Below are 20,119 nucleotides of genomic sequence, written 5' to 3' on the forward strand. Positions count from 1 at the left end.
GAAATACATTTGCTCTGACGGAAGGTCAGTGTGTCATCTTTGTTAAGTTTTGTGGGCTTTGCCGTCCGGAGGTCCAACCACACCGTTTTTTATTTCAAGTTTTGTATGTAAACTGATGTAACAGGGAACATTTAATTCTACTAGAAGGCTAATTGTGGCCCTCGGGATGATATTTTAAGCCCTCCGCCTTATTATGAAAGTCAAAGGGATACTGTATACAATCTGATGACTAGATGTTGCAGTATTCTGTCATGCAACCATAAACAAGTTCTAAAAATAACAAGTAAGGATTCAATCTACGGCGACTCAAAGCGATCATAGAGCACAATTTTTCTTCTATTTTCTCTCCAGTTTTTTGTTTATGTTCTTCGGGTACCTGTAGCAAGATGGCTTACACTAATGTTACCTCCATTGAGTAATATACACTCTCTCTGTAGCCATAGTGGATTATGGATTCATGTATTAATGATTGATTGATTTATCTTTATAACAATTCATAATGTCTTATTTGGGATCTTATTTTGTATAGAAAATTAAAAAGAAAATAATATTTGAGAACAGTGGAACGTTTTTATCAGGACATTTTTTTGGAATAAGCCGATTCGGCCCAACCGCACCTAGACCCTATCCCTGGGGGCCGCCAAGTGAATTGAGTTTGCAAGCCCTGTACTAGATGCTCCTTTTGCTGAATTTTGTGATGGCAAACATACAGTAGAACCATGGAATATGATCTGAGGTGAAGATTGTAGGGGGAAATTGTCGTATGGCGGGGGATAGAAAACTATGGTTTTTAGCTAATGGCCTCCAAATTCCCCAGTACCTCAGGTAAGTATGTAATGGTGAATTTGCATATACATATTAAACATTATTGACAAAATATTTGACAGTAATTACTACCTATATGTAATATGCATGTACAGTTTTTGATTATATCAGGGGTCAGCAAACTTTTCAAAGCTGATAGCTACTTTTTGTAGTAGATAAGTGCAAAGGGCTACCGTTTGGTATTAGCATTCCTAAAACGACAACTTATTGTGTGATTATTATGTTTTTACTCCTAATACCAAGTGGTTATTATCAAAAGAATTATTTAAATAGGCTCAGTCAACCACTAAAACATCACACCAGTTAGGATTGTATTAATTATATTTTTTTATAGAAATTCATAATGACCCATCATCGGTGAGCTATTTTTGGAACCTGTCCATGGTCAACTCAGACAGTCTTAGGGGGCTATATGAATGAATATGTAAAGGAATAAGGTAATTTCATCTAATTTTGGTGTTGTGTCTTGAGCTTATACACGAGGGTTAGTGGTTGGATGCAGAGGAGGGAGGAGACATCGGATATTAAAATATATCACTACTGATTCATACTGTATAAACACGATATGACACGTACATCAAATACTTAAAATCCATTTTAGAATTTTACAGATTATCAATTGGTCATAGCAATATTCCTTTGTTAGGGGAATTATGTGTGTGCCTCTTTTTATGTGTTGATAATTGCATTGTTTACATGGTTATGTTTTTGCTTTTCCTTTAAGCATTACTCAAAGTCTTAGAACCCATACCAAAACAAATTAAAATAGTTTCACAATATTTTAAACAGAATTAAGATGGAGAAAGGCATAGTGGGAGAGTGGGGAGTTCATCCGTGAATACAATATTGACATCTTAATGATACTTAATACTTAGCAGGCCAGCAATACTCAATAATAGCAGGAGAGCAACTTGTAGACAGGCATCTCAGAGGTGTAACTCGTCATACTCAGGAATACCGCAAAGTTTAAATTTTGTATGTTTATGGGGACACAAGATAACTTGTTCTTGATGCTGTATAGTGGGGAAAATGCTGCAATGAGGGGCTGGATAATCATCGTATTCCATGTGAAAACATCATAAACTAGGCACGCCGTCAACTAGGGCTTTCCCATTGCTCACATTGACTCCATTAATGTTAGTTACAGAATTAGAATTATCTGCATTGTCGTTGATAACATCGTGGTAAACATTGTTTGCGTTTTCCATTCCACAAACAGCCAAGATAATTTACATAAAGCCCAAATCAAAAATATAAAGTACAGATTTTGTTTCAAATGTAGGAAGCAAATAGTTTTAAACAAATGTATTTGTTTTTTCCCAACCACGGGTCTGCATCAGGTTGGCTTTCTAAACGCTCCTTGTGTGTTTCCCTTGCAGGTTCTTGTGCGATCTGCCAAGCTTTTATGAACATTTTTATACTAAAAAAATACTCCTGTTGTCAGATTCACTTTAATTCTCTTTGTTGTTTTGTCAACGAAACTTTTCCAGACAGGGGATCGTCATATTCGTAGATGTAGAGATGTGTGACGAATATTCGTAAGTTTCCTTTTTCACTTTTTTGTCTTTTTTGCGTGGATTGATTTTGTTCTTCAGTTACACTTTGTTTGTGTGATCAATTTCAATTTGTGGAAATCAAAATAAGCCCCCAAGTATCATTTTTATTCCACTTGAAGGTTCTCAAAGCCTGCCGTTCAACGAGTCTTAGGTTGCACGTTGATTAAGAAAAATTAACAGGGCAACTGAAATCAGAATTTAACTGCAACAACAAGCCATAGTTTTATTGATTCATACGGGGTTTCTTTTTTATTTATTGGATAAAACGCGCCTTTTTATTCATTTAAAACATGATTTGTAAACCAGAAAACAATTTCAATTGACCTTGCAAAAAACATCAATAAATCCCTTCTCCACCAGATTAAAGCTTTATACATTTTAAGGAGCTGAAGCTTTTTGCCTCCAAAATAATCACTTATAATAAGCCCCCAATAAATGCATGCTTTTTTAAGCATAAAGTCGGCATTTTCACACATGAGATTGGTCTATAATTTATAGTAATCGAAATACAAAATGCAAATCAAACCTGGATGAGGGCAGAAAAACAAAAATATTAATTTGATCTGAGGTGAGAAACTTAAAGCGATGGTAATTATCTAACACCTTCCAAACCATTGGTTCCCCAGATAAACCCACTCAAATATAAAAATAGTATGTAATAAGCACTACTTTTATGTAGTGATTAAATAACATTTTAAATAAATATTATTGTAAAATAAAATTAAATTGTAACATTTTTGTTGAACGTGACTTGATCTGATACAATGTAGTTGTGTGTGGATGCAGAGGTGAGAGGAGACAGGAGACTAAAACTAAAACTGAGACTTTCGAGGATACAGTCTTTTGCTTGAACACCTTGACGTTCCTGTACAATTGGCCTAAGTTTGAACACACACAAATAGGTTATTATTCCCACCAGAATTCATTTTATTGGAGTTAAGGTAAAATATTTTACACGGTTGGATTCTATGGATTGTCCTTGATGTATGAAGCCATTTGAAGGCGGTCAGGGGACGTAATCGTGAGTTACGCCGGCTTTAGAGTTTTCAGGTACCTTGTTTCAGACTGTACAATGACCCCAAATGCATTTCTAAGATGACCAAGGCTTTTCTAAAGGGGCTGAGGGTAAAGAGGATAGTCTGGCCAGATCTAAACCAAATAGAACATCTTTGGGGCATCCTCAAGTGAAGGATGGAGAAGCTCAAGATCTCAAATATTCTCCAGCTTTGTCTTGTTATTCCTGTAGAAACGTGTGAGGCTCCAGCTTAGATACCAATGTAACACGCATATCCTGGCAAAAAAAAAAAAAAAAACGGAGGCAGGGAAAAAAACCTTCTGTGTTTTTTAACTCAGACTATTCAATGTGAGTAGCACTTGCTGTGATTATTTCATTGTGGGACAAAACTTTAGAGTTTATTCTTTTGAAGAGACCAAAACTGTCCAGATTTTCCAAACAGTTCAACACCAGCATTTAATTTACCTTGGGTACGTCTTGGATTGAAATTTTAGGCGAACTGTACAGGACCGTTAAGGGGTTAAACTGTTTATGATTAATTTGGTAGTTACACATTTGTTATTCATAAGATAACTTAAAAAAAGAGAAATTCCACCAAAAAAAGCTAGCGTTTGTTATACACGGCGCTAAAGAATGTGTGCTCATTTTCCCCCAAAAGATTACACGCAAGCTAGTTTGATTTCAATTAGTTCCGGAGGCCAAACAACAATACAATACATTGGCTTCAGACTTAAACGAATGTGGCTCGTCTCGCCTGAGTAATGAGTCACTGCGGCTCAGCCTCACATAAATAAGAGTTTGTTTCACTACTGTGCGCATTTGATTTTCTCAGCCTAGCAAATATAAAAACAGCAGGGGGGACATGTCATTCCATTTATGAAATCATTCCTAAGTGTAAACTTCAGAGTTTTGCCAGACACCACAAACTTCTTTGCTTGTCTGTAAAATGTCTGTGGAGTCCTTACTAGATCTCTTGTTAGCCCCACCCACTTGTTCCGTGTCCAACCAATCAACACCTTAACCTCCAGTGGCGTTTGCTTCTCTTGTATGTGACTTATTTTCCCACCATTTGTGAGTCATAAAGAAGTAAAATTGTAATCGTGAGAGATATAATCAAGATTTATAGCAGTGTTCTTTTGTTGTCTTGAAACTTCCCATCATGAATTTGTTTTTCGCCTTGCCGCAGACCACACAAGGATGCTAGAAGAAGCGATTTTGACCAAATGATCATTACGTGCCTTTTATAGGTCTAAGTGATCGCTTAAACATGATGCATCGACAGCAGAGTCAATTTCTAACGATCGGCCGCCCTTGCCGCAGCCTTACTGACTGCGTCTTCATTTCAGCTCTCAGCCTGGCAACATTCCGTGGGGTGAAGTTCTTCGTAGTCTCTTAAAACAGGTTTATAACCCTTCGCCCTACATTCCTGTATTTCCTTTGTGCAGCATCCATTACAGCTCTGAATTTAAAAAAATCACAAGTTGGCTCTGTGTAGTCATTCGTTGAGGCTCACTTTTGAATATTCAGAAATTATATATAAATCTACTGTGATAATTCAGTACCCGTCCATTCTGTGTTCAAACACTGAACTGTTCCAGGACTCAGACATTTGTCCAAAACAAAGGAATGGTATTTATTCTTATCCATTCCTACCCAATCCAACTTACCCAAAATATGAATAAAAAGTATACCTAAAAAGCTGTAAATAGCCTAAATTTGAATAAAACATGTACGTAAACATGTACGATGATGATTAAAAGTAATAAAGATAAAAACAGAAGCAAATCTTGAAATATTTACTGTACCTTTGAGCAGTGGTTCGATGGCACTCAAACGTTGTTTTCATTTTTCCTCATTTTTTCCCTTTATCACTAATTATCTTGGTACCCATCAATTTTCAACACGTGTTCACAGTCTCTCGATCACCTCCGCTATGTTCGACTATGTTCGGTTATGTCCGACTTCCAGATTTTGTTTGAATAGCGAAGTGAAAAAGGCTCTAACTTTCTTGTTGAATACTGATTTGTTTGAATACAGAGACATATCAGTATTGAGGTATCACCTTTTGGGGGGTTTTAGCCTGAAGCCAAAAACCAAAAATGTGAAATGTCTGGCTTAAACTTAAAACAAAAAATACTTATTTTTCACTGACTTGCTAAAAGGGTACAATACAAAATGATATATTACCTACAGGCATAATAATAGATGCTAATTTAAAATGTGTTATTTAGTAGATTCCCATGAAACAACAGAAAGGCATTAAAGTGCTTAAAAAAACTCAGATGACAAACTAATACAGAAGAAGTAAAACTGTCAAAAGAAATGCAAATTATGGGACAAAATTTTACTTTATTTGCAGTTAATGCTAAATAGATTGTAGCTTTTACTTTGCGCAAACTCGCTCTCCGTTTATTCAAGTACATATTTTTGGGGCGGTTTACTTTTAATTGACAGAAGCGTGAATAGTGACAAGAAAACGGGAGTAGAAGAGATTTAATGATTTTTTTGGTAGACAGCGCAGTTCAATGCTACATGTTTGTTTCACTCGTATTTTCCAAAGGCAAATCATAAACATCGTAATAAAATCGCACCACACATTGTTTAGAAATAGCCAAACGACTTCAGGAATTAACTAACCCAATGTCAAATAAAAAGTAAGGGTTTATGAAAGAAAATGGCTCATACCTGTCAACCTGTACGTTTTTGCCGTACAAAGTATGTTTATTATGCATTTTAAGACGTGTACGACGTACAAGAAAATCTGTACAGAAAAACGCAAATTTTTCAATTATGGGTACCATCCTGTATACACTGACTATCACAAAACGGCAAATCAATCAAGTCAAACCAGTTCGCCACGGTAGCCTTTATCTCGGTATCGTTTTTTTTCGTTGCAAACGAAGCGAGAGGTCTGATGCTACTGTGCGCATGCGTCTGTCACCTCGGATTTCATGTTGCAGTTGAGTAGTGAAAGGAAGTCCGTCGCTTTTTAGAATACCGACTTTTTCGGCTCAATTCAGAGCCGGCTCTCAAAGGCTCACTTGCTTTGATGCATTATATTACGAATTATTATGTTGTATAAAGAAGTTAAGAAAAAAAAAAAAAGATATATATATATATATATATATATATATATATATATATATATATATATATATATATATATATATATATATATATATATATATATATATATATATATATAGAGAGAGAGAGAGAGAGAGAGAGAGAGAGAGAGAGAGAGAATATTACCTTGTATATTACCAACGATAATTTAATGCAGAAAATGAATTAATAATTTGAATAAGAAAATGTATTATTCTACTTTATTATATTTGCATGTATTTTTTCCTTCTACAGTGAACGTCCAAGCTACTTAGTTTTTGAACTCTTTTTTATAATAAAACTCATTCATGTCGAGCAATCTCACAACAAATGTACCATATATTGTAACATATATGATACATTATATATATATATATATATATATATATATATATATATATATATATATATATATATATATATATATATATATATATATATATATATATATATATATATATATATATATATATATATATATATATATATATATACGCCAACCCTTCCAATATATGTTACAATATATATGATATGAAAAAACACATGCACATTACAACATATTAAACTACATATATAAAAACTTTTGAATAAAAAATATGGTGTAAGATTTTGTTGAATTTTGTAAGGGAAAATACGACAGTTTGTAAGGGCATGGAGCCGTGGAGGTTGACAGGTATGTAGTAGGTTAGCTCTTTTGACGTTCCAGTAAGATTAACAATTCTGTGAGAGTAGATGGACGCATGGATGTTTTGACATCATCCTCCATCTCCTTCCCTCTTGTGTGTTAAGTAAACATACACATAAGCAGCCATGGCTTGCAAAAACTCGCCCCCAAGTGAATGCCTGCTTTGAACAGTTTACCCCACTCTAGACATGACGTCATGACAACATTGTTCAACATTTTCAGAGTTATTTTTTTATTTTGGTGAAAAACGAAAAGGTGCCATTATATTCGATGCTGAAAATTCAGTGCATCCCTTAAGTACATATTTTATATTGAATAAAATATATCCAAATTACCTACAATACGTAGCCCATTTTAAATAATTTTGAGCAGACTAGTGTCCAAAATGGTTGCATTGCAGCGTTGGGTCTGATATTATCCCGGGCTTTCCGCTTCATAACGAGCGATTCCGTGCCGAGAGGGGAAATGGAGTCTTGCCCCGGTGTAGAATTGCAAACGTGTTTTTCTGGTGCCAAACAAAAAGGAGGGCTCATAAATCTTGGGGGCAGGTGAACACAGACGGAGAAAATGTTGTTTCAACACTCAGGAGTGTGTGCACGCCAGTGTGCTCGTGTATGACACTGACAAATATGATGCTTACGAAAAGTTGCTCATATTCTGTTTTGGGAGGAAATTTGCGCAGGGTGTGACAAGGTGGCGACCGTTTGGCGAGTGCAGAAGTTTCCGTGGATGCAATAATGGATTACTCTTGTTTTGAGTTTTCATTTTCATTTTGTTAATATTTATTCATTTTTGTACATAGTGGAGTATGTTAAGTCAAATTTTTATTTTCATAAATTATTATTGTTATTTTTTGAATTATGTATGACTGTAGGTTAAAATGTGATGTATTTTGGTCTCTAATAAGTTACTACATTAAAAAAAAACACATCTGTGATCACTATGCTGGTTTGTAATTTCTGTAAAAAAGTAAAATAAAAGGATAGTAAAATAATAATGTCAATAATATAAATAAAATAAAAAATAAAATAGAGTAGAATAATATTTGAAAGACAAATAAAGAACTATAGAATACAATTATATAAAACTTCAAATTGAAACTATAAGAATAGAAAGATAAAACAAGAGAAATAAAATAAATATATAAAATATAACAATAGAAATACAAAAATCAAATCAAATACAAATAAGATATAAAAATACGTAAGATAAAATGAGATACAAATAAATAAATAAATAAATTAAAAAAATTAAATCAATTACAAAAAAATAAATCAATAGAATGTTTTATTTTAAGTGTGGCTTTGTCCTTTTAATCTAAATTTTGAAAATTCTAAAAAGTTGTAAAGAAGAAAACACACCCCTAACAATTCCAACATTTTCTGCAATTGTGAGAAGAATACATTTATAATAGTTATTGTTGTAAATTGTTTATTTAATTGACAAAAACATTGTTTTATAATCCAGTGCTTCCCAATTATTCTCTGTCGCTTCAAAACAGATGCAATTATTGTTTTAAAAATGAACTCAATTGTACTTTGGGCCCATGTTTTTAGCCCCCCAAAAAATACCAACAACATCGATTAACATCTTGCTCTTGTGTTGTATGCCTTCATGGGGTCTCCAACGCCCTATGGCGGCCGACGCTTCCAAGCAGCTGAATACAACCTTCTATCTGCCTGGCACTGCTTGGCCATTTTGCTTGTTTTTATAAGGGATTGGCGCTTTTTTAAAAATTGGGATTGGAGCTCCCGACCGCCGACCTGAATCCAATTTTCTATCTGTCTGGCAATGCTCGGCCATTTTGCTGTTTTGTCAAAGAAGACCCCTAATTTTTAAGGGATTGGCGCTTTTTTTTTGAGTACTGGGGTATAATATTTACCTTTTTTAATAGATAACGGTGATGTATATACCCAAAACGTCCTATGTTAACTCACTTTACCCTGTTGACAAGTCCGGCCCTTTTTCTCCTCCCCGTCCACAGGACTCCGGGAACAACCCGCAGGAGCCGCTGAACCCGAGCGAATACATGAGCCACCAGCGCGATTTGGAGCACCTGCCCGAGAATCAACCCAACCTTCCCCCGGCACACCCGCCCGTCACCTTCCTGCCGCAGCACGCTTATGTTCAGCCGCCCTCCAACCAGCCGATGTACTCCAACACCGGATTCTCTGCACCCGCAGCCCCCCGGGCCCAATTCCCCAAAGAGCAATCTGTCTGAACTACCCTCTAAACCCAAACTAAACCCCGCGGCACGTTCTATACTCACCTTCACCACTAAATAGGTTTGACAACAGTGTTTAATTGCTCGTTATAATTCGCTTATTGTTGTCTTTTTTATTCTTGGGTTTTGAATCTGCTTGCTTTTCCTGAACATCTCCTACACTGCAAAAACACAACCAGAAAAACGGCATCTTACTTTAAAACGATTTTACAATGACATAGAGACAGTTTCAATACAAGTACAGTGGACCCCCGGGAAAGGACAATAATCCGTTCATCCGTTCTAAGGTGGGGAGTGCGCGGAAAAAACCTATGGTAGTTTACCGCTTTTGAAACCCAGTACCCCAAATAAAAACATTAAAACAATCAAATAGTATATGGTAAGTACAACTAATGTTTAAAAAAAAATACAATTTATAATATTAAATAACAATATAAATATGCATGTAAAGGAAAAATAAAATTTGAAATACCTTATGACTTTAGCAGGTCGAGTGTAGTATCAGGTAAATCCAACATTAAACTGATTTTAAAACTTCCACTTGCGAGGATTGTTATGTCCTAAGATTTCCTTACTTTAATTGCCTCTTTATTCTTATAAACTGTCTTCTTCGTTTTTCTTGATAATTGCAACCTTCGTTCCCATGTTTGGCAAGCTTTTCTTCCCCATTTGGCATCACTAATAAACAATCAAATTTAGCACCAAAAATATAGTACAAAAATACAGTATTATATCGCATGGCTGTCGCCGCTATTGGAGTCTGAGTGTGTGTGTGTTAATGGGTAAGTGTTAGATACATTGTAAAGCGCTTGAGGAGGTCTTCGGTGACTTGAAAAGTGTTGCAGACCATTTACCATAACCAACTCGCAAAGGTTTTATTGAGCTCTTGAGCTTCTGAATTGAATGCAGAGAGAGATGCATTGTGGGTAGGAGTGCCAATAGCATATCAGCATCTTCATGATGCAGTGGCCGTAAACCAGAAGCAAACCAGCATCCTATATGATGTCAACTAATAGCAGACAGGCATCTTACAGGTGTATTTATTTATGCAAAAACACCACAAAGTAAGAATTGGGTACAGTTTTTTGGCACGCAAAATACTTTTTGTTGATGTCGTAATGTGGGATAATGGCGTAAATAGTGGCCGAAAAATATCTTATTCCACACTATAAAATAAAAAAACATTGTAAGGCGGGGTCGACGTATCCCGGGGGTCTACTTTCTGGATTTTCATATGATAAAGCTTCAAAACTTAAACATGATAAAACATGTGTACATAATTGTGTGCTAAAACTTGTATCCAGCACTTTCTGATACCTAATTTATGATTATATATTGATGCCAGATACCGATTCCACGCTAACATATCCTTTGCCTCAAGAAAAAAGTAGTTCCATAAAGAAGTACTTTTAAATCCCAATGTATTTTACCTTAAAAATGCATGGATTTTCAATATGTTTAACATACATAGAATAGTCTCGCGGCGGAAATACTGGCAAAATACCGGCTGGTCACAGATACCAATCAATACCTGGTATCAGTGCTCGCCCAACCAATAATAATAATAATTATAATAACAACAATGGAAATCTGTTTACTCAATGTGTCACAAATTATTGTGAGAATTTTTGTTGCCTTTTTTTTTACCCAACAGAAAATGTTTATTGTTTTTTAAAATGTGGTAACATTCTGTTCAGTTGAGTAATAACCTGAACTCACAAAGTTAGAATTCCCTGCTAAAATCAGGTCAAATGTTCTTCCATAAAAGCTGCCTGCTGAAAATAATTATTTTGGCAGACAAACAACAAGCATGTTTTGCTTTTACTGGAAAAATATTGTTGTAGCCGCCTACCTGCACCTTTCCTGCTGGTCACAACTGAAAAATGTCCTCCTCAGTGTTAATTAAAAAAAAAAAGGTTTTCCCATGGCTCTGTGCTAGCTTGTTGTGACTTTTGTAACCATATTTACTGCCCTCTTTTGGTTCATTCTTTCTTGCTTGCACTCCTCTGGACTGCACTACAAAAAAAGCCATTACAACGAATATTAACAGGAAACTTTCCTGCAGAGAGCAGGAAAATGTGAAATCAGTGAAAAAAAAAAGTACTTTAAGTTTACTAGTGTTGCACTGATTCTTATAGGGTGAGTGTTTTATGAATTATGTTATCATATAGTCCACGGATATCACCCACTGTCTTATTTCAAGGTAGGATTATACATCTTTATTTAAGTTGGCCCCTTGAATCAACATTAATCCGTTCTGAGGTTGTTCTAAATCCGTTCTAAACTTAAATTGCCATATGGCGAGTGGAGTTGCGGGTGGATGCAAAAGGTTTAAAAAGGCGGTAGATGACTTACGCGGATCATCATGACCATAAAATACTTTAATAATCGTCCCTCTTGTTGATTGCTTATGTACATATTCCCTAGCGAGGGCAACAATGTGTGTGTGTGTTAGGGAAAATAATTTATTATCACGAGGTTTTCCATAGTTCTCCCTTTAATATAACTGCAAGTCTTGGGGACCCATAGCTGAACAAATTAGATTGTTACATAAGATTCCGAACTAAACAAAAAGCGAGGAAGGCATCTACACGACGCTGTGACTTTAATCAATAGCAGACCAGCATCATGTATGTTATCGTCCAATGGAAGACAGACATTTCAGAGATGTAACTTGTCCTATGCACAAAAACAGTAAAGTTGCATGTGTAAGTTATTGGGCACGCAAAATAACTTGTTTATGTGGTATAGTGGAGAAGGGCCTGAAAAAAATCAGGTAATCATCATCTTTACAAGCAGTGAAATGAGCGGCAGTAGCTCAGGAGGTAGAGCGCTCGTCTTGGGATCAAGGGATCCTAGTCCGTGTTACATGTCAAAGTGTCCTTGGGTAAGACACTGAACCCCAATAAGCAGGTTGGCGTCTTACATGGCTGCAATACAAGGCTGCTGTTGGGAAATGTGGAGCACATTGTAAAGTGCTTTGGGAAGTCATTGACTTGAAAAGCGCTATATAAATGCAGATAATTTCATTCCATAACCTGGGGGGCTACTGTATACACACAAATTGAACCTGTTATAGGAAAATATATTTGTGGCTACGCAAATTTCCATGAAGTAAAACCCTACCGCTAAATATCATATTTTGCTTCAACTTTTTGCGTTTTTTCACGCTATCGAAAATGTTTGTAGTGATAGCGTGGTACACCTTTGTGAAAATTCTCGAAAAAACTGAGAGAGCAACTCCACATCGGCGCACTACGTTGAACCGTGAAATCAATGGACCTTAAAAGTGAATGTTAGCATGATTAGTTACAAAAAAACACATATGAAAAAGAAAAGAAACTTTAAAGAATGGGCTTGCGATGCGAACGTTATCCTTCTTGTCTCGTTCCATCCGCGCAAGACAATCTTTGTTTTTGTAAATACATACTTCCTTAGTATTAGTTGCCAAATAGCTCCACGTTTTTCAACATGACCTCACTGATTAGTTATGCTTGTTATTTTTTCCCTGCTTGTTCATAGCTTCGTGTTTGCTCGACAATCAAAAAAGTAAAGTCACAAAAGTAGATCTCTTCTCAATTTACTCAAAAACAGGGCATATACTTACGTGCGCTGATTGGATCAGTAGAAAAAAAATGCTAACACTATTTGCTCTTTATTAGCATAACTAAAGATTATGTTAGAAAAACATATTGTAACTTTTTGGATTCTTGCTTGATTCCTGTTATTTTTCTGGAGAATCCCGTAAAATATCTGCTTTTTTTCATAACCAAATTCCAGCATTTTGATATCTTGTACAAAATGCATAGATTTGGATCAATGGTAGTTTTTCGTCAAAACGCGTGTAATACCATACGTTTTCCGAAGCTGGATCACTGCAAGGATTGGTTTCCACCAAGCACAAGTGGCTCATCAAGTTTCTCTATTTTGTTTGTCAGAAAGTTACAATCTTTTTGTAGTCAATTCCAATGTTCCCTCTGATTTTCCACGGGTCTGAGCGTTCACACAAAGTCGGTGAGCAACGCTTGAAATAACAGTGAGCAACAGCAACCCCAAGTGTGGCAACTAAATCATTATCAAGCATGTCCAAAACTTGACATCATGTTACATTTTGCTGAGTTTCCGGCAATGCAAAATTATTTTTCACTTTTGAATGAATTGACTAATGTACGATTGTAAAGGTGGCGGGGCCTACAAATGTAATTTGTTTTTACAATTCTTTCACAAGAATTCAATTTCTTTTATTCCTTTTTTCTTGATTTTTTGTTCTCTATTACATTTTTTCCCTTTATTTGTTTTTTTCTTTTCTTCTGGCTTTTTTTCTGAATTTTTCCTGCTCTTCTTTCCTCTTTTTCTCTCCTTTTGTTTTTTTTTCTCAGCTTTTCACTACTTTTTCATTTTGGTATTTTTTTTCTTTTTTGTTCTATTCATTTTTTTCAATTGGCCATCTTTTGTAATAGGTTAAACAAGTAATCCCAGACTGGAATCGTGGTTTATACAGGTGCTTGAAATCCATAAAAATGGCTGGACTTTTACTGCTGTCTTTTCAAGCGCTGAAAAGTTCCTCTAAGTACTTGAAATTGTTACCATGCTTCTCAACAACTCTACTTAAAATGACTGCTCTCTGGTGGCTTTGCTTTGCCATTGCATTCCTCCTTCCCTTGTGTTTAACTGCAGCTGGCATTAGTTTGTACAGCATTGCCCTATGAAGCATTATCGTCTCCTGCAGTTCGCACCAATGAGGCAAGTGCATGCTACACCTAACAGGGCAATATGAAGTGTGTATTATTGCTGTGCAAGATTTTCGGATCGATTATAGATATTTATTATAGGTCATGCAAAAAATGAAGGTAGCGTTTCCCAGGGTCAAATTATAACGGGAAGAACTTCCTGCAAATGAAAATGTAAACTTTATATTACTTATAGTCATTTTACACACCTATATGGAGTGAGATTTTTCTGGAAATCAAGTATATTCACGTTATACTCAAGATTTTAAAATTACATTTCTTTAATAAATGCACAAGCAAAATTTAAAAAATGCATGCAAAATACATGATTGTTTATTTTAATGGTACAGGAAAAATTGGAAAATCAGCATTGTAAGTCCTTAAAAGTGCTTAAATTTGGTCATGTAAAAAGGTGTTGAAACCCTGGTAAATCTTTGTTTTATCCAAATAGCTCATTTGTGAACATATTTTCAGCTACAGACATCTTAGCATTAGCATTAGGACTTCACTTGGTGCTAAAACTTGACCATTTTTTGTTTTTACTAGCCATCTTTTGTAGTGTATAGTTTAACAAGTGATTCGAGACTAAAATGTGCGTTTGTGACAGCTAGCTCAGTTCCAAACAGATTTTCAGTTACCACGTTTTTTTAACATTAGCATCGGAATTTTCTTTTTTTTTTTTAATCTTAATTGTTTTCTGTGACATTTACGAAACCTCTTCATCCTATCACAACAACAAACACATTTAGCATAACGCTCACTCTGCGTTAAATCGGTGAAAATCTTGCATTAAACTCAATAAATGTTATTTGCTTGGTGGAATCATTTTTCCCAAAAATCCTGTTACTGTACAGAAGCACTGCGTGTCACTTGTGGCACTTAATTAGAGACCATAAATAAGCTAACACAGTATTTCCTCGCCATTTTGCGGTTCAATTTTGTTTCTACTAATATGCCCTAACATGACGCCAGTACGTTCAAACTTTTTAGGTGCCGATTGGCGCAATCTGAGTTGCTCATTTTTTAGACTAGTGATAATGAAGTATGTACTTATACATGCCATGGGCAAGCAAAGTTTTCGCCTATTTACACCTTCCCTAAAGAGTGGCAACATCCCCTATGCCAAATGACCTGAAAACAAAATACTTAGATAGCATTGTTTAGGGGACGGACATAAAAAAACTAGCTCAGAGATTTCAGTTGAAGAAACATAGTGAAAAAAGAATTCTCTTAATACAGGTATTTATGGAACTGATTAACAGTGAAAATTAAGGGAATACTGTACATCACCTGCCTAAAAACGAGAACATACTCCAGTCCTCACAACCTAAATCAATGCCTCGCTTTTGTTTTGTTTTGTTTTTTTTGTTTTTTTAATGCTGTGTATAACGTATATAAAACCATATATTTGTGTTAGTGCTGATGTGGAAAAATGTGTTGAATGTGATTTTATTTTGTAAATTGGTGGTTTGAGTACGACTTCCTGCGGAGGAGCTTGTTAATGTTAGCGTTAGCACCGGAAACACGACGTTGTCTTCTATTTGTGACACATGCTTTTGACAATTATGTACGTATATGTAAGTATAAGGGTTGTTTAAGTGAGTAGAATTGATTTGCTTGTCAAAAAGTGTCAAAACGTATTTTTTCTTTTTGTCACTTAACGTCCCGAAATCCTGCACTACCTGATGTGTTTTTTTTTTCTTTGGTAAGACTGTTACTTTTATTTTTCTAAATATGTATATTTATTTATAGTCCTTGCTCATTTTTCCTCTGCTCTTTTTTATCATTTAACATTTGACCCGCAGTTATCGCCCCAATACCTTCTTCATGGAACCATGACGTCATGTGACTTTTAAAAAAATACCCTACTTTTCGTAGTTTACGATCTTGTTTGCTGTAAATATTAACAATGTATCTCATGTGTGGTATTAAAAAAAAGGTTAACAAGTCATGCAGCTAAAATAAACCTCACAAATTATGCTGTGTTATTTGAGAATTGTTTTGTTTTGCGAGAGAAAAAAAAACGGACAAAATCATCAATGCGTGTAACCCTGGCAACTGCGGCAAAGTCTCGCATGCGCAAACTACTCCTTTTCCTTTTTGTATTGTGTCAGTCCCCGTGTCACAAGGAGAACATGATGTGAACATCGGCAAATATCGTGAAGCAACAAGCTAAGCTAAGTCTGGTTTGTTGTGATTGACTGCAACATTGAAAAACGTAGAACATGTTTAGCCCAAAAATGCTATTCAAAAAAAAAATCGCATTCATACGATTGTGAGAGTTCAATTAGTTTGCATTCAAATATTTTATTCTTACACATCTATTTATTTTCCTATTGCAATTGTTGGAATGAAATGTCAAAATATACCGTTCACCAAATTGTTTGAATTAGTTATCTGATTCCATTAACCAAACACAACCTACATTCCTCCAACAAATTATGCGCGCTAGTTTCTTGAGGGAAAAATGAACAGGAAAGCTGACATTTTCATACGGGGGCCGATTTATTTTCCCTAACAATTAAAATAAGTGTACTCCATTTAAGACGTCCGAAGAAGCGACGTTGGAGTCTCTGGCAGGCCTTTTTCTGTAGTCCTTTAGCTTTCTCCTATTGGCCATTGTCTCCCCGCATGATGGTGTGCCGGCTCCTCTCATGGGCATGCCAATCTCCTAAACGAGCGTCTTGATGTCTGGCTTCCTCAAAACAACGCCTGCGTCAACCGTCAGAGTCTTGTTGTCAAAATTCCCTGGACAAAATATTATGCATTTCGAACAGCCTGTCCTATCATTGAACTAAACCCACTCGGTGAAAATCTTGCATTAAACTCAATAAATGTAACTTGTATTCAATCATATGAAATCCTTTATAGTCAAATGCAATGTTCTCTCTAATTTTCCACTGGTCTGAGCGTTCACACAAAGTCTGGGAGCAACGCTTGAAACAACAGTGAGCAACAGCAATCCCAAGTGTGGAAACTAAATCATTATCAAACATGTCCAAAACTTGACATCCAGTTACATTTTGCTGAGTTTCAGGCAATGTAAAATTATTTTTCTCCTTTGAATGAATTGACTCATGTGCGATTGCAAAGGTTGTACGGCCTTACAAACGTCTTTCACAAGACATCCATTTCTTTTTTTTCCTGATATATTTTGTCGCATAATACTAACATTTTTGGGGGCTTATTTAGTCGGTTGCAAGAAACAGAACTGTACTTAATCACATTTTTTAGTGGAAGTACAATGTTGGCAACAAGATTCACTTGATATAATTGGAAATTATTTGAATGCAACACCAACTTTTTCTTCTTTTTCCGTGTTTTTTTCTAGTTTTTTAAAATTCCTTTGAAAAATCTCATTGTGTTTATTTTTACCTGATTGCCCTAGGGCAGCTCGGTGGTGGCGCAGTGGTTAGCGCATGTGCGGCACAGTTCAAGTAATGGGAACCACCTGCATGGGTTCAAATCCTGCTCCAGACTTCCTGTGCGGAGTTTGTATGTTCCCCCCGTGCGTGCGTGCGTTTCCTCCGGGCACTCCGGTTTCCTCCCACATTCCAAAAACATGCATTTTAGGTGAATTGGCCAGTCCAAATTGTCCCTAGGTGTGAATGAGCGAGTGAGTTGTCTGTCCCCGTGTGCCCTGCGATTGGCTGGCAACCAGTTCAGGGTGTCCCCTGCCCACTGCCCGATGATTGCTGGGATGGGCTCCAGCACCCCCGCGACCCTACTGAGGATAAGCGGTGCAGCTGATGAGATGAGATGAGATCATTGCCCTATTTGGAACACCTGTGGCAACTTGATTGGCGCCAACAGCCCGGACAAGCTCATTGGTGGCCACACCCTTCTTTAGCCCATGTCTTCTGTTCATACTTTGTCAGATCGTTTGCGAGCTGTTGTGTTTTCTCTCATTAAGCGTTTTCGTCCAACTCCATCCCTGCTAAACCTGTTTTCTGCCTGATTCCCGTTTTCGAGCCATTTCTGAACCTGCCTACGACCACGATTACGAACTCGACATCGTCTCTGACCTCCAGCCCTGGTCAAACCTCGTGCCATTCCCGCCTGCCTTCTTCCGACACGGAAATGTCATCCCCGCCTTGCTCGATTCCGCTCTCCGCCAGTCCTCCGATCAACCAATCAAGCAAGCCTAAAATCTCACTCTCATTCAATAAAATCTGAGAAATGCATGCAATTGAGTCCTGAGTCCGTTCTGGTCTGTGACATTTCCTAGCTGTTACTTTTTTCTTTTTTCTCTTCCTTTTGTGTCTTTTTTTCTCAGCTTTTCACTACTTTTTCATTTTTTGGTATTTTTTTCTTTTTTGTTCTATTCCCCCCTTCCTGTAAGTCATTTTGTGCATAATTTTACATAATATTTGGTCATGTTGGGATTAAAGAAGCCAAAAGAACCTGAAGAGCCGTTTAGGACCCGAAAGAGCCGGTTCCTTTTAGTGAGCCGAGCCGAAGAAGCCGGTTCTCGAAAAACTGACTTTACTCAACTACGTTCTACTTGGACCTTGACTTCAAAATACCGCATTTAAAACACGGCGTCAGGGGAACCCGTGTATTTTTACTTTCATGCACTGTAACTTTGACTGAATTCGCTTCTTAATTAGCAATTTGGAGCCCTCATTTTTGTGCGCTGGCTAGATTTTCTTGTGCGCTGCGAATGTGCGGGCAGTGCGCGATTGCGCACGCGCGCAGCTTAGAGGGAACATTGGTCAAATGTATAAAATCCTTCACAATTGTATTGATTACATTATTTTTTACTCTTTTTTTTCTTTGTGTTTGCTCACTCAGCCGTCGTGCTGCCTCTGTCTATTTAATTTCATTCCTTATTTGTTTTTCTTTCTCGTATTTATTAGTTTCTCTGTTTTTTCATTTATTCACTCTATCCTTTTTCTTGTTCTTTTCTATTTTTATTTATCTTTTCTATGTCTCCTTCTTTATTTTTTATATTTCTCCCTTTTTCATTAAATCCATCTTCCTTTCCAATTTGCTTTTGTTTTTTTTTTCCTTTTTTTATCGTTTTTCTTACTTTCTCTTTTTTTTTCATGTTTTCTCTCTGTGTCTTTTTTCAAATCAAATTTCCCTTTCTTTTTCATTTTCACTATGGTCTCTGTAGCTCTTTTTCTTGATTTTTCTTATTTTCTTATCTTTCTCTCTTCCTTGTTCTTTTTTTCCTTTTTTGTCTTTTTTTTATTTTTCCTCTGATGCTTACATCTGTTTTGTCTTTTTCCTTTCTTTCTCTTTCACTGTTATTATATTCTCTGTCCTTTTGCTTTGTTCTCTCTACTTTTATTTGTTATACCTGTGTCAATCGTTTTTATAAGTCTATTACTTATGTGTTGTCCTTTCATTTCATGTCTCTTACTCATATTTCTTCTCTTGTATGTTTTCTTTATCTGTACTTCATTTTGTTTTACTCTTTTTGTTTATTACCTTTGTCTCATTATTTCTTTTTCCCTTTGCTCTTTTTCTGTCTCTTTTTTCCTTAGTCTTTTGTCATGCTTTTCTCTTTTTTTATTTTCTAAATGTCTATGTTTATATCCCTCTTTGTTTTTTATTGGTTATTTTTTCTTTCTTTTTAAATTATTCTTATCATTTTCCCTGTAGTTGTCTTTTTTCTTTTGTTCTGTCTTGATCTTCCCTTCTTTCATTCTCTCATTCCTTCTTTTGTTCATTCTTTAGTTTTTTTCTTTCTCTATTAGAAATACTTCTTGGTCTTTCGAAAGATGGATTAACATGTGACTTTTTCACAAAATATTAAATGAGTTATTATATTTACTTTAACCAGTGTATTAATAATGCAATCATTTATAATTAATACCGGCATTTTTCCACAAAATGCAACGATGCTAAATTCCTTATTAATTGTATGAAAATATTTGAGGCAGAAAGTATCACTCTTAGAAAGGATGAACACTAAAACAGTCTCAACTAAAATGTGAACGTGCACATCTTAAAATGGCCGACGTGCAACGA

The 20,119-nt window shown here is 35.9% G+C and overlaps 1 protein-coding gene across 7 annotated transcripts in view; it reads left to right on the forward strand.

The window, feature by feature from the left end:
* nectin1b (nectin cell adhesion molecule 1b) overlaps positions 1-20,119 on the forward strand; it is a 385,519-nt gene that overhangs the window by 318,299 nt on the left and 47,101 nt on the right. For 3 of the 7 annotated variants that reach the window (XM_088345832.1, XM_088345835.1, XM_088345833.1), the window contains one exon: positions 9,171-16,120. The exons of 3 other annotated variants lie outside the window; for them this stretch is intronic. In XM_088345832.1, coding sequence (XP_088201958.1) covers positions 9,171-9,407 — 237 coding nt within the window. In that variant the 3' untranslated portion in view covers positions 9,408-16,120. Of the gene's footprint in view, positions 1-9,170; positions 16,121-20,119 lie in introns of those variants that run through there. One more of the 7 variants, XM_088345837.1, reaches the window with a different exon arrangement.

The sequence above is a fragment of the Urocampus carinirostris genome, chromosome 10, assembly GCF_059441175.1.
Source record: "Urocampus carinirostris isolate Australia breed hairy pipefish chromosome 10, RoL_Ucar_1.0, whole genome shotgun sequence".
Classification (NCBI taxonomy): Eukaryota; Metazoa; Chordata; class Actinopteri; order Syngnathiformes; family Syngnathidae; genus Urocampus; species Urocampus carinirostris.